The 15,700-nt window shown below is 46.0% G+C and overlaps 1 protein-coding gene across 27 annotated transcripts in view; it reads left to right on the top strand.

The window, feature by feature from the left end:
- Positions 1-1,092: 1,092 nt before the first annotated feature.
- Positions 1,093-15,700, top strand: part of MAPT (microtubule associated protein tau) — a 100,983-nt gene continuing 86,375 nt past the window's right edge. For 16 of the 27 annotated variants that reach the window (XR_006287665.1, XR_006287664.1, XM_043536812.1 and 13 more), the window contains exon 1: positions 1,093-1,447. Coding sequence is in view for 15 of the 27 variants with exons in the window: in XM_043536812.1 (XP_043392747.1) it covers positions 1,108-1,447 (340 nt within the window). In the remaining 12 variants the exon portion in view is untranslated. Of the gene's footprint in view, positions 1,448-1,735; positions 1,839-15,700 lie in introns of those variants that run through there. The other 11 variants (XM_043536824.1, XM_043536821.1, XM_043536823.1 and 8 more) reach the window with 4 other exon arrangements.

The following is a 15,700-nucleotide window of genomic DNA, read 5'->3' as shown; positions in this document are numbered from 1 at the left end:
CTGGGTTCTGTTCCCCACTTTGCCTTCATTTCAATGGGGGAACGTCAGATTGTTTTGCCAAATTGGTAAAAATGGGTAGTTACCTAAAACCCAGTCTACGCTATGGCTGTGCCTGGTTTTAAAAGGGCAAGGGGTTTCTTAGGTCTGGTGATCAGAGGAATTGAGGGGCATCTAGTACAGTGAGGAGGGGTGTTTTGGGACACTTAGAGGAGGGAAGCGGGCAGATAATTATGGTTGGGGGGGCCCGTTGGGGTGCCTCGGAGGGGGGAGGGGGCAGATAATTGTGGTTGGGGGCGCCTCAGAGTGGGAAGGGGGCAGATGGTTGTGGGGGCGCCTCGGAGGGGGAAGGGGGCAGATAATTGCGGTTGTGGGGGCGCCTCGGAGGGGGAAGGGGGCAGCTAATTGCGGTTGTGGGGGCGCCTCGGAGGGGGAAGGGGGCAGCTAATTGCGGTTGTGGGGGCGCCTTGGAGGGGGAAGGGGGCAGATAATTGCGGTTGTGGGGGCGCCTCGGAGGGGGAAGGGGGCAGATAATTGCGGTTGTGGGGGCGCCTCGGAGGGGGGAGATAATTGCGGTGGGGGGTTCTTGGAGGGGGGAGGGGCCTATAATTGCGGTTGTGGGGGCGCCTCGGAGGGGGGAGGGGGCAGATAATTGCGGTTGTGGGGGCGCCTCGGAGGGGGGAGGGGGCAGATAATTGCGGTTGGGGGTGCCTCGGAGGGGGGAGGGGGCAGATAATTGCGGTGAGGGGGCACTTGAGGGGGGAGGGGGCACTTGAGGGGGGAGGGGCCGGCAATGGGGGGTGTCTGAGGGAAAGCGGCAGGCGGCTGACTGGCAGGTCCCCCTCTGTTGGGTAACAAGGGGGCGGGGTTGCTGACTAGGCCCCGCCCCCTCAGGCCAGGCCCGTCCCCCAGGACTCTCAGCCCCTCCCCCCTCGGGGCGCGTGTTCCCTCAGGAGAAACATTCTCTTCCCTCAAAGGAGCCGGACGACGACGAAGGCGGCCTCGCGCATGCGTTTCTGAAGGGCGGGGCGGGGGGTGAGCGGTCAGTGAGTGGCGCTCGGGACGTTGTACGCTTGCGCCCTGGTGCTCCCGCGGGCGGCGACTGGGCGCATGCGCCTCCCCCTGCGAGAGGAGGTGGTGATCGTTGTCCGCTTGCGCGCGCGCCGCTGCTCCCTCTGGCGGCGCCCCAGGAGCCGGGCACTCGCTCGGCGAAGGTTCCGGAGCCTGCGCTCGCCCCCGCCCCCGCCCGCGCGCGGCCCCCGCCTGCGCGCGCGCTCTCTCCTGTCACTCCCCCGCTCCCCCCCTCCCTTCCAGCCGGCTTCGCTGCGCGTCTCCAGCGAGCTCCCCCTGCAGCAGCCGCGGCGGCAGGTAGGCGCCCGGGACTCCCCACCCAATGCAAACCCCGCCCGGGGGGAGCGGGGGCACCGGCAGACCTTGGGGCAGGGCACAGGTGCATGCAATGGGGTGTGAGGTGTCTGCGCTGCACGGGCTTTGGAGCGGGGGGGGGGAGTTGCATGCAATGCAATGCAATGCAAGGGGCTGTGTGTGCGCGCTGCAAAGGTTTTGGAGGGGGGAGGCAGGGAGTGGAGGGCGTGCAGTGCCATGGCTATGTGGGGCTACCATGCACTCTCTGCATTATTCACTTTGCATTCACCTTAGTCTTTATATAAAAAAAAAAAAAGAGAGAGAGAGGGAACCTGTACAGGGTGCTTTGTTTTTTTTTTTTAATTTGCAGAATCCAGCTTGCAGAATAATGAGATTTGCGGCCCCTCCCGCCTCCGAAAAATCCCAACACGCGCACCTATCTAATAACAAAAAAAATCTATTTGTTTCGATTTCCAGTAAGGGTCTTTTTCTGTTGTTGTACCTGCTTCCCAACCCCCCCCCCCCCAGCATTCAGTGGAGACTTTTTGCATTATAAAATGGGGTAGGGGTGTGTCTCTGCTGGAACCTAAAGGGTGGGTTTGGTGGCGTGAGCTGTTCAGGGAATGGAGGTTTCTGTCACTGTTTCCTTTGCTTGTGTATTAAAACTCAGCTGCAACGTTATTTGGGGATAAATGTGTGTACCGGTCCAGCTTGGCTTTTTAAATTGCGAAGGGATTTTTCTTAAAAGCAGTCTTCTATTTCATGTAATTCACACGGATGCTTTATTCCCATCCTGCTGCAAGTTGCAATCACTGTTGCGGCTCTAGGGTTGCAGGTGCATTTTATAGGGGAATTTTTATTTTTTCTCCTCCTTCCCACTTTTCTCTACATCCCCCCCCCCCATCTCATTCCTGCTGCCAGGTTTGGTTTCCTGTTTGGGAGACTGCTTTTGATTGTGGGGGTGATGGCAAATCATAGGTTGTCTGTGGGTACTGCAGTAGGTGTGGATCTGGAGAGAGAAAGGGTGGGCTTTTTTTCCTTTTCACATCTGAGGTGCCATATTTTGCAGTTCATCATATCTTCAACATTACAGAGAGGATCCTGTTTAATGTGGGGGCACTTCAAAAAAAATTGTCATTTTAAGAAGTAAAAGGTATTCTGTGCATGGTCACTATCTCCTTTATTCATAAAATTGGGGATAGAAGGAGAGCTATTTGGGTCATGTAGTCTAAGAGTTATGTTGCTTTGTTACACGGCACAGGTTAATATTATGTGATTTTTACGTTTCATTATTCTAAAATCTTGGTATTACTGGAGCATGGGGGAAAATGCACTTTATCTTTCCCCCTGTATTTTAAGTGTCTGAGTCACCTTGTTTGATGTAATTGATAACCATAGTAACAGCCATGAGCAGGGACACAATAGACAGACAAATCCCTTCTTGGTATTGCGGTTCTGTCTGCTTTCTCCTGGAGATACAGAGACATTAGCCTCACTAGGATTTTCTGCATAATTATTTTGTATCTTTATGGGCTTTTTCTTAGGAGCTGTCTGAAATGGGTCTTGTAAAAATTTTAGTATATTATATGGCATCTGGTCACGCCCCTGCTATGGCAGCATATATGGATGCATAATACAATTCTCGTTGATTGGGTGAAGACTGTGGTATATCCCTATAGTTAAGGTGGGGGAAAAAACATTTTGTCTACCCGTATTTGCATTCTTAGCCTTTAATTTCTGTAGCATGCTGAAATTGACATGCCATCTCCTCTATTACCTATTTTATTTTTACACTGCAAATTCCTTTTGATCATTCAGAGTGCACAGAATTACACTCGTCAGGGACATGATTCTGCCCCATTTCTGGACATTGTGCCATACAAGGTTGTTTTCCATCACGCACTGAGCATCCCCCTGTTTTGAATTTTCAGCTCACAAACAGGAAAACCCTTGACAGAAATTGGCACAGACTTTGCTGTAGTAAATATAATGTGTCACACCTAATCTCCTAGATTTGAACCATTAAGATGGCTCTCCTTTCAATGAGTTTATTTGATCAAGGAATGACAAATTCTAATTGTATTCTGCTCCCTAAGAGAGAGTGGATGTGTGCATGGGAGGGTTGAGGTAGGGAAGAGGAGTGTTTCTAGGTACATTAGTTGCATTATAAAAATACAGCGGTCCAGCCTTTCCTCTCTGGGAGGGCAGCTGCCATCATTCCAAAGGGGGTTTCTCCTTCCATTTGCTTACCCTATGTGGGGCACAACTCCATTTGCAACCAAGACTGATCCTTCTTTATGAACTGACTAGAAGAATGTGCCGTAAGACTGAGCTACGCAGTCTTTACTCTAGCAATCTGTATGGGCCATGCTTCATAGCAGCTCTAATTTATCTACTTGTGCAATATACAAATTGAATCTTTAAAGACTCTTCAAATGGAATGAAAAGAAACTCACTAAAGAGATTCACTTTGTTCCATTTAAAAGCACTCTATCCATTTGAAAAACACACAGAGAATTTGTTTTTACCTTTGTTACTAATAATTTAGATTGTAAAAGCTCAGGATCTTACGTCTAATTTATTTTTCACTATGCAGCTGTACTCTTTGCATTTTTTCCTCCTGGTGGACACTGGATTTTCCAGTGAATGCATCCGATGAAGTGAGCTGTGGCTCACGAAAGCTTATGCTCAAATAAATTTGTTAGCTTCTAAGGTGCCACAAGTACTCCTTTTCTCTTTGCGAATACAGACTAACACGGCTGCTACTCTGAAAAATGAAAATGAACTTGTCAATTTTAACTCCTATTTATGGCCATTTTCGAGTTCTAAGTGTTGCAATAATCACAGGAGGAATGTTCGTTTAAAAACCTTTTCCACTGGAATTTAAAAATAAAAATCCATGGAAACACTTTGTAAAAATCCTTCTCCCCCTCTCCCCTCCCCAAATCTGTATGTAAGGACAAATTTGAGTTGGCAGTTCAATTGTCTGTACGTTACATGGAGTTTTTCTAGATGAGCTATTGGGTAGCTGGGAAGGAAATCCATGCCATTTACAAATATAAGTGTTGGATTGGGTTTTCTTACACTTACTTGTCCTTGGTGGATTAGTGATGCATGAAAGCTGGTGTTTGGAAAGAAAGATGCATGTGAAAGTAGCTTTTGCATTTCCTCCCATGCAAGGGCCAAGGGATTTTTGTTTCCTAGCTGCAGCATAGGTGGTTTTCACCCTTATTGAACTCCCTTTGTCTCGTCGCTCTTAAATTAGTTTAGCCTTCAGGGTTTAAATTTCGGTGGGACGCAATGTTTGTCATTCATTGTGAGTGCTGATCCCACAACACACCGCTCTGGCCAGATATACAGTGAGCATGGTTGATAAAGGTTCCATCTTTTTGTAAGGTATTATTTGTTGTATAGCAGGGCCCGTCGATCCCAAACAGGCTTAGAGAGTTCAGTCTATTCCTTTTACTGAAGTGAAGGTTAAGGAGTGACTTGATCACTGGACATAATACCTACATAAGGAGCAAGATATAGGATACTACAGGACTCCTTAATCTTTCAGACAAAGGCATAGCAAAATCCAATGGCTGGAAACTGAGGCTAGAAAAATTCAGGTTAGAAACAGTGAGGGTAATTAATCCTTGGAATAGTTTGCTATGGGGATATGGTGTATTTTTTTCATCACTTGAGGTCTTTAAATCAGGACTGGATGTCTTCATAAAAGAGGTGATCTAGTTCAGCCACAGGTTACTAGGCTCTATGCAGGAATTTCTGAGTGTTGACCTATGGCCTTTATTATGCAGGAAGTCAGACAAAAGGATTATAACGGTCCTATCTGAAGTTAAAACCCATAATGCATAAGAAGGCATGGTGGTTGCCCACAGAGAGTTGACAGTCCAAGACCTTAGTTACACTAGAAAAATCAGGACCCGTAATTCTCAATTGGGGCAACACCACTCTTGGTAGCAAAGGTGGAGACTGTAGTGTAGGCAGGACTCAAGCATTTATACCACTACGTCCTCTAACCTCAATCAGAAGTGGTTTAGATGAGAGAGTGGTAAAAATGCTAGAATCCTTTCTGTACTACTGTTACTGGCTTGGAGCAGCAACCCGGGAAATTAAAGTTCCCAGTTTTGTTAGTGTGGGTGCTGCCTAAATGTGCAGTAGTCGTTGTCACTTGTGTTGTGGTAGCTCCTAGGAGCCCCAGTTATGGACCAGGCTCTGCGTTGTGATAGGTGCTAAACCAACACACGATAAAAAAAGGATCCCTGCCCCAAAGAGCTTACAGTCAAAGTAATAGTTCTGGTAGCATCAGCTCTCTTGGTCCTTATTAGGATTATTTTTAAAAAAACCCAAGTGTCATAGACCAAGTTTGTGAGTTAGCAAAGAATAGTGTAAAAAATGAAAGCATGAAATGGAGATGGGGGGAGTAATGACCAGAGTAGGTTTTTTCACTTCATCATTTTACTTTTTTTTTAGAAATCCTTTTGTATTGGGGAATTTAAACATGTAATGCAGGGAGAACTCCATGGCACAGCGAAGCATGAATACAGCCATGTGAAAAGCCGTTGGTGCCGATGAAACTTCCTGAACTTTTTGACTAATTACCAACATGAACCTCAAATTCTCATGTTGAAAATATGTAGTAATGGTGTGGAATTTTGCGTTGGAGCTGCTGGGAAGGTGTGTTCAATGCCTCCTGCCAGCCCTTCTCCTGAAAGGGCCCTCTCAGTTCTGTCATTCCCCTTCCATTGTGGCCCCCCGCCACCCCGGGTCTTTCCATCTCTCCCCAGTTGTCTCTTGGAGGAGAGGAGGAAAGAAGAGGCCTTTGAGGGCTGCTGGAACCCTGTGTCTTCTGCAAATGTGTGTGGTCCATGCCCCTTCCAGGCTGACATGGGGCATGAGGTGGGAGTGGAGGGGAAATTTGGTGTTGCCTGCAATTGTGCTGTGGTGCCATACCTGTGAATTGCCGTGACCTTCCTGTGGCTGAAGGCTGACTTGACAGCTCAGTGCAGGAGCTCTGGGCAGCTTAGGGAGGTGGTGGAATCTCCTTCCTTAGAAGTTTTTAAAGGTCAGGCTTGACAAAGCCCTGGCTGGGATGATTTGGCTGGGGATTGGTCCTGCTTTGAGCAGGGGGTTGGACTAGATGACCTCCTGAGGTCCCTTCCAACCCTGATCTTCTATGAGTCTATGAACTGGCTGCTGGGAGGTGGGAATTAATGGTGTCCGTGCATGGCACTGTGTTGGATGGATGTATTTTTCCTGGGACTGGGCTTTGCAGATTTTTAAAGAGGTTGTTCTCAGCCTCTCTTCTGTCTACCCATATGCTTCTGGCACTAAACCCACACTTCTCATTATCCCCTGAAGAGAGAGAAATAACCAACCTCACTATTCAACCCCAGTACACTATCTCTGTGACCAAGGTTGGCTTCGTTTTCCACCTCTATTCTCCATCTGCTAAGGTACCTTCTGCTCCCAGTATTCCATCCCTCCTTCTGGCAAAGGTGTATTGACCAAACCATACTGTGCCCTGTTTGTGTGTGTAAAATGCAAGTTCAGCAGTTCTTACTCTTAAACTATTTTTGGACAAGTGTTACTCTGGCTTCCTCTTCAGCTGTGGCTTTTGGGAAGGGGAGTGGGCACGGATCTGCTCATCTCATCGTGTGGATGGCTGTCAGGTTAGAAATGAATAAAATAAATAGCTGCAGTGAAGGCTCTTCTGAAGCTGGTCAAGGGGCCCAGCCTTGTTCCCATTAAGGTGAATTTGGAGCAGACTCAGGCCAGCTGCTTGTGGTTGTCGCTCTCTCTGTCTCGCCTGCCTGCCTGCTTTGACACCCTCCTCCCCAAGTCTTTGCTTCATGTTTGCAAAACCAGATGGCAGATCCTTATATTATCATTCATCCAGGTCTCATCAGTCCTGCTTTTGGAAATGTTTGAGTACTTCCTAGCTGTCTTGGAAGACTCTGTCCTTCTATTCTGTGGCCACTGGCAGCCCTGTTTTTATGCTCTGGTTTAACTTGGTGGCTTTCCTTACTTCAGATGCATTTGGTACTTTGTCATATCCGAGAGGAGAGCAAATTGCTAAACTGTGGTAATTAAATCTACCCTTAGAAGTCTGGGCTTCCTTCAGGATTGCGGTCTGCTGCGGGCTGATAGAAGTGCCATTAAAGGAGTGGGGGAGGGGCTGCTATTTACAATGTTGTTGAGCTGGGTTGTGGGTTGCTATCATCATGGGCCTGTTTTGCACTTTTCTTCTGAAAGCCTGTATTCATTGACGGTAACGCTACCGTAACGGATCCGCTGGGCTTTTTCAGCTACATGCAAGTATTACTGAGTTGTCTGATGGAGGATTGTGTGTGTGTCTGCGCCCGTCTGTATGTATGCGTGGGTCACCCCTCTTCGTTACTCTGGTGAAATGGTGCTAAGAAACATCCAGGGCCAAATCTTATAACAAAATCTCCTTTCATTTACTAATGGCTGAAAATTAGATCACGAGGCTAAGAGGTACAATAATGTCTTGGGAGGGTGGATGGGAGTGCTAACCGTATTCTTCTAATGGGCATTTCCTTGTTCTCTTTGCTCCCTGCTCCCATTTAAACACAGGTTGGAAACATTGTAGGTTATTACTCTGTCCCTCTTTGATCAGAATACATGTATTTATTTGAAGGTTAGTTTCACAAACAACAAGGAGTCCAGTGGCACCTTAAAGATGAACAAATTTATTTGAGCATCAGCTTTTGTGGGTAAAAACTGGTTAGTCTTTAAGGTGCCACCGGACTCCTTGTTTTTGTGGATACAGACTAACATGGCTACCCCCTGATACTTTTCACAAACTAGTTCATTGAGTGGGCTTGGCTGCCCACCCTCAGAGAGATTTTTTTGAAGAGCTGTTAGTCATAGCTGTGACAAAACCTGGCACTGTTTTTTCCATTAGATAACTGTTGTCGAGGGTTTTGCATGACTTCTGTGCTGGATTATCTTTATCTAATGTACTGTAAAGGTAGATTTCATAGTAGCAGCCGTGTTAGTATGTATTCGCAAAAAGAAAAGGAGGACTTGTGGCACCTTAGAGACTAACAAATTTATTTGAGCATAAGCTTTCGTGATGAAGCGAGCTGTAGCTCGCGAAAGCTTATGCTCAAATAAATTTGTTAGTCTCTAAGGTGCCACAAGTCCTCCTTTTCTTTTCGTAAAGGTAGAGAGTCCTTGGGCAAGTGCTGCTTACTTTCATGAACGTTGTTGAGGCAGACGCTGTCAATTTGCTACAGTATGTCTATGTATGTACATAGCGGGGCCCTGATCTTGGATGGGACCTCTAATTGCTACTGTAATATAAAAATACAAACCTAAGTGCCATCTCGGTTCCCATGGCTCTTGTATTTTGACAGATTTTATTTTTTGTCACCTGTTTTAATACATTCACGAGCCCATGTTTCAACATAGGGCTACTGTGTTGAAACATGGGCTAGTGAATGTGTTAAAACTCTGCAGGTATATAAAAATGTTTTCATTCAAAGATCTTGAGGTCCTTCGGAATCCTAAAAAGGGAGATTATTGGGCTAATCCCACAAAACAAACTTCCTTACCTGCGTTACTAATGAAACCTAAGATTGTTAACACAAGAATAATTTTAAAACTCTCCAATTTATTCCCCTCTGTTTAACTATTTGCATTTCATTTAGCTCAATGGAAACGCACTGTCAATTTAATCATGTACAGTCAATTTCACTTTGTCCAGTGTTCTAACATTCATGCTGAAACCCTGCAGGGGAATGTTTTAAATCTCAACAACCCGTTGTCATTAAAACATAAAACAAAACAACCAACCCCCAAACCCATGAAAATGTTTCTTTTTAAGCTTGTTAACTGACCTCTTCTCTCTTTCTCCCTCCACCCCAGCTTGATCTTAGGCTGGGTCTCCCAGTGATTTGAGCTCTCTTCTGTAGATTGGAACTTCAGAGCAGAGCCTGCTGTCGTTGCTGGGTAGAAACTTCCTCGCTTGGGCTTAATTAAGCCTTCCTGAGTCCTACCAATAGTCCTCTCTGGCTTCCTCTGGCCCCTTAACCATGTTCCCCAGAGACTTCCTTGCGGTGCTGTCTGTTTTTCCTGAGCCGTATCTTATTGGTCTCCCCACTCCCAACCCCACCCCGTCCCCATCCCTTCCCATCCTCAAAGTGTAAGATTCTTCCCAGGTGTCTTTCTCTGCTCCATAGTTGAATTCCTAGTCAGAGAGCTGCTTTTCTTTCTCCTCTCTGCTCATCCAAGATTGCTCCCTGCCACAGTTCTACCCCCGAAATAATCTGATTGGCAGGGAGGGAGGGACTCGGTTTCCACAACGTCCCCTGTCCAATCCCAAAGACGTCCCTTACATTTTAAAATATTTAAAACTACATTTACAACTTTAATGTATTTTCTCTGCAGTGCACTCACTAAAACGAGACCTGCTTGCGCATCGGCACTCAATCCACCGATCTTTTTCCCAACAGTCTGACATGACCGTTAAGAATGAAGACTGGTATCCGTGATGCTGTCTTGCTTCCAGTTTCTGATGCAGAGTATTTAAAGAATGCGGAGGAAGCATAAGTAGATGTGGTGGCTGTGGGACTTACAGCAAAGCTAAAGGAGCGCCCCCCCCCACCCCCCAGTGTAGTTGGTGCTAAATGATCTCTTCAGTGGTAACTTCAGTGGCCATGGAGGCTGACTTCCTCCCCCAATGCCCGCAGTTGCAAGTGTTTAGGCTGAAAGTAGTTTACAAAAGATGATAAATAGAAATGCTTGTCTTTTTTCATTTAATTTTTAAAAAAGATGTTGAGTTTAAGGCTGGAGGGGACCACCAGACCTTCTAATCTGACCACCTGTGTATCACAGGCCACACCCCACCCAGCAGCCATACAGTAAACCCAGCAATGGAAATGAGACCCACAGGAGACTAGGCTAGTATGTGCGTGACAGTCTGTACCTTGGGGGAGCACTCTGTAACCCCCATATTCATCATTTATATATAATTGTTACCTTACATGGCATGCTTTAGATGAAATATATCATGGGAAAGGTTATGATCTTCTGAAAGCCATTGTTCTATCTAAATATGTACATCATTAGTGCATATAAAGTTATGAGATTGTGTTGTATGGTTGTCCCTAAAATATGCTGTGAGTTGGGGAATCGCCCAGATATTAGATCCCCAGAGTCAACAACAAACAACCAATGCCCAGGCAGGTGTCAAACAACCATCAGCAGCCATTGTCCAGCCAGTGAGTTGCAGTTCAATGACTCACCGGCAAGAGGCCACACCAGGGGAATTGCTCACCCTTGCCTGGGGACTCAGCAATGCTCACCAGACATCCCTGGATTTATGTTCTGTTTTATACCCTTATTCCATGTGCTTGGAGCACACAGTGGCCCCATGCTTGGTCCTGTCTCTTCCCCCACCTACGCTGAAGACAACAAGAATGCTGGAGCTGAAGAGACTGGTCTTCAGGCTAACAGGGAGAGCCTGCATATGAAAGACTGTACCCAACCTGAAGTAACCAGTGGGGTGAGAGAAACTGCTTAGTCTAGATATTGCTTAGTCTAATAAGGTTGAGAATTTAGACTGCATGCTTATCTTTTATTTTATTTTGGTAACTACCCTGACTTTTGCCTATCACTTACAATCACTTAAAATCCATCTTTTGTAATCAATAAACTTATTCTAATGTTTATCCTTACCAGCGAGTTTGACTGAAGTGCTTGGTAAATCTGCTCTGGTTACACTTTCCATTGATGAAGTGGCGAACCAATTAATAAACTTGCATTGCTCAAGAAAGGCTCTTGAGCAGTGCAAGACGAGATATTCCTGAGGCACAAGGCTGTGAGCTGTGAGGATAAACTAGTGCCTTTCTCTGAGTGATTTGTTGATGGCTCTGGGAGCATTCATGCAATCTAGCTGGGTGTGGGGCTCCACATGCAGTTGTACTGAGTGGAACTGGCACCTGGGGGCGGTTGCTGCTTGTCACCAGTAAGCCATTGTGAGAGACCACCCAGATTAGTGAGTTAAGCAGGCACAGTGGTCCCACAGTCCCAGGTTGCAACCCAGGGATCCCATCACAACGTGCCACAGGCAGAGAGTAGGAGGGACCAAGGTGCACCAGTGCCCTAGGGCCCTATAGTGACAGGGAAATAATTAAGTGCGATATACCCAGATAATCTTGGCAAGTGACCTGCACGTGAATGCTGCAAAGGAAGGTGAAAAAACCCCAAGGACGTTACCAATCTGACCTGGGGAAAAATTCCTTCCTGGCATCAAATATGTCAACCAGCCAGACCTTGAGCATGTAAGCAAGAATCAGCCTGATGCCTGGTGCCACCTCAGAGCCTTGGCCCACCCTGCCCAGTGTCCCATCTCCAGTCCAGTTGTGGCCATCCCTGATGCATCAGAAGAGATTTAAAAAAAAAAAAAAAAAATCCCTCCCAGAATACGTGTGGTGAGTGTGTGTAAATCCCTTTGTGACCCTTGCTGGTGGCTGGCTGAAACCCTGACACATGAGCTTTAGGTACACAAGATCTATACCAGAAGTGAGCCCCTGCTGTTGAGCCGTGCCTCCCACCATCACAAGTAATTCTGTCATACAGTTGCGCTCATAAATTCATCGAGTTCGTTCTCTCTCTCTCTCTCCAAAACTAATTAAGTTGTTTGCCCCCCACAGCTCGGAGTGGGAACCTGTTCCAGAACCTCACCCCTCGGATGGTTAGAACCTTCTTCTAACTTCCAGTCTGAGATTGTTCATGGCCAATTTATGTCCATTTGTTCTTGTGCCACCCTTATCCTTTAGCTTCAATAGCTCTTCACCCTTCCTGGTATTTACTTCCTTAATGAGAGCGATCACATCCTCTATTGCTGCCCTTTTGCAAGACTAAACAAGCCAAGCTCTTTCCTTCTCCTCTCATACGACAGGCCCTCCATTCCCCTGATCATCCTATAGCTCTTCTCAGCACCTGCGCCGGTTTAAATTCATCTTTCTTGAACATGGGTGACCAGAATTGTACAGTGTTCCAAGTGAGGTCTTACCAATGCCTTGTTCAGTGGCATTAATACTTCCCTATCTCCACTGGAAATGACTTGCCTGACACATCCCAGGATCACATTGGTGGCTCATAGTCATTGTGTGTTCAACCCACATGCCCAGGTCTCTCCCCTTCTCTGTTGCTTCCAGCTGGTGAGCCCCCAGCTTGTAACAGAAGTTCTTTAGGTCCTAAGTGTCTGACCTTACACTCTCTACTATTGAATTTCATTCCATTTCTGTCACTCCAGTCATCAAAGTCACTCAGATCTTCTTCCTGTGTAACAATCTGATCTTCCTCTGTACTGATGATGCCTCCCATCGTGAATCATCAGCACATTATTAGCGCACTCCTACTTTTTGTGCCATGGTCATTAATAAAAATATTGAATAAGACGAAGATTGGTCTCAAGACCAGTCGTTGAGGAACTCTGCCAGTAACCTCTCACCAGGCTGAGAATTCACCTTTCGGCACAACCTGTTGCCTTCTCCCCTTTAGCCAATTCCTTATCCACTCACAATGCTGTTACTTTTCAGAGTAGCAGCCGTGTTAGTCTGTATTCGCATACTGATTCCCATCTTCCCTAATTTAACAAATAAATCCCCATATGGTATTGTGACCAATTTGTTGAAGTATGAATATATTAGATTTGCTGCACTTCCCTTACCTAAAAAAATCAGTTATTTTCTCAAAGAAAGGAGGTTAGTCTGGCATGATATACCTTTGGTAAGTCCATGTTGGACTACATCCCCTTTAGGATTAACCTCTCTGAAACTTTTAACTCTTCTTTCCTTCACAATTTGCTCTAAAACCTTGTGTACTACTGAGCTCAGACTAATAGGTCTGTAATTGCCTGGATCACTTTGTTTGCCCCTTTCTTAAATATCAGTGTGGTGATAGCTGTTCTCCGATCATTGCATATTTTCCTAGTGTGTTTGAAGCTCAAAGACAAATGTGCTGTGCTCCCTCATGAGAATGAAACTGGCAATATGCAGAAGAGAAACTGACTTCTCAGTTTTCATTATCCAATGTGAGTGAAATGCAAAGAGCAAATCAATAGCATAAATAGGGAAAAGTAAATTTTAGGCTTTTTAAAATGATTTCCTCTTGAAAATTTGATGGTGGCAGCTGTCACGCCAGGTAGAGAAATAAAATATATATATTTTTAAAACTTTATGGGACAGGGTTCCTTTTAAACGGCATCCCTTCTCCCACCAAAGTTGAGTTGTCTTTAACAAGTGTAAAGTGTGTATCTGCTCTGCGTGCTCTATATCGTTGGGATGAGATTTAAAAGTAGAGGTCCTGACTACTTGGAATTGTTAAAAGATCCCATCTCTCTTTTTGTAAGAGAAGAGCCCTGGCTTTGTTCCAAAACAATATTCCACCCGACCTCATTTCTCACTGGGATTCTTCTTCACTTCCTGTCCCAAATAGTTGTGTAGTGTTATGTCCTGTTAAACAGCTGATGCTGTTTCCTGTGCATGTCAGTGGTAGCTAATGTGACCCTCTGGAAAATGTGGTTCGTACACAGTATCTATTTGTAAATTACTCTGAGATTTGTTGGGGTGAAGGTTACATAAAATGTAAATTGTTGGGTCTTTCATGCAGTTCAACTACATACACACTTTGATATCAGTCTGGGAAACTCTCTTTTTAAGGTTTCAGAGTAGAAGCCGTGTTAGGCTGTATTCGCAAAAAGAAAAGGAGGACTTGCGGCACCTTAGAGACTAACCACTTTATTTGAGCATAAGCTTTCGTGAGCTACAGCTCACTTCATCGGATGCATTCAGTCTCCCCACTGTATTTTCCACCGAATGCACCTGATGAAGTGAGCTGTAGCTCACGAAAGCGTATGCTCAAATAAATTGGTTGGTCTCTAAGGTGCCACAAGTCCTCCTTTTCTCTTTTTAAGGTTAATTGAATCTTGGTCTTCTGTATTTGAAAAGAATGTGTTTGTCAGCTAGAATGAGGTGGGCTTGTTAAACATTGAAGTAGTTGTATGGAAGAAAAGCTGTGTTTCTGATTTTAGTCAATCCAGACTTAAAAGATCCTGAGCACGCTGGTTCGCTGACACATTTGGCCTGAGGTAGTGGGGAGGTTTTTCTATTACAGATTTCTTTCGAAATATCGCTGTGTGACAGTCCTGTCTTCTGTGGGGCACACATAATTAGCCGTGCACACTGCTCCTGAAGCAATGTGGAATGCAGCTGGTAAAGTCAAAGTAGAAGAAGCCAGCAAAGTAATGGACAGGGCAAGCAAACCTATGGCCTTCTCTAGTCGCTGTCGCTTCTCTGTACACTCAGGCAGGAGGCCAGCTCTCACTTTTGGCCTCCAGCCAACTAATTACACGTGCAGTGAGTCTCTCCCTCTTTCCTATTCAGAGAGTGAGGAAAGATGCTTTCGGCGACCCTCTGACAGGCGGGGCGAGATGTCGGGGACAGGAAGGTTCTGGGGCAGATGGGCTCCGAAGGTTCTGGAATGTTCTGTGGCTACCGGGAAGCGGGGGGCTGGAGAGAGGAGCGGGATTGAACTGCGGCGGCCATGGGCAGCTGCCTCCCCAGGAGGAGATGGATGGGGAGAAAGGGTTAAACAGGGCACGGGGTAAAGTCTGGGAGAAGGTGCATCAGGGATGGGAGCCTCTGGTGCAGAGGAGGAAAGGGAAGAGAATTTAAAGCTCACTTAGCTTTATCTGTCTTGCTGTCCTAAAGCATATGTAAAAATACGTCCCTTCTCCTGCCATCCCCATTTGAATAATTCTTGTCCAACAGACAGTAGGAACTTCTGTGGAAGGGCTCAGTCTGTTTTGGGGCGGCAGGGTGTGACATTCCTAGCACGGAGGTGTTTTGCGTAGGGGTCTACAGCTACCAGAATAAGGGAATCTGGGTTAAGTGCAAATGCAGCCAGGAGTTTTTGGAGTGCAGATCAGCAGCTTGCCTGCAAGGCGGTGAGTAGCAAAATTATGCTTGTCTAGGCTGTGAATTTGCTTGGCTGGGGTTTCTTGACAACAGGATGTTCCTGGCCTGAGTTGCATATTGCAAAGGGACTGTGTCCTTTGTACGTGTATGTTTTGGAAGCTAAATGGTGACAGGTGAAATATAATGTGAGATGGGTTTAAAAGGACACAGGTTCCTGCTGTGGTTTCTGTATCATGAACCCTCATGATCATGCATCTGGACGTTACAGTTAAGAGCACCCTCAATTTAAAAATCATACTTCTGTCTGTCTTTAAGTGTCACAAGTAGCCAGAGATTAATATAGCTCAGATTAGAGCAAAACTAATATTTCTATGTATCTCCAT

The sequence above is a fragment of the Chelonia mydas genome, chromosome 27, assembly GCF_015237465.2.
Source record: "Chelonia mydas isolate rCheMyd1 chromosome 27, rCheMyd1.pri.v2, whole genome shotgun sequence".
NCBI lineage: Eukaryota > Metazoa > Chordata > Testudines > Cheloniidae > Chelonia > Chelonia mydas.
This window is presented reverse-complemented; position numbering and strand designations above follow the sequence as displayed.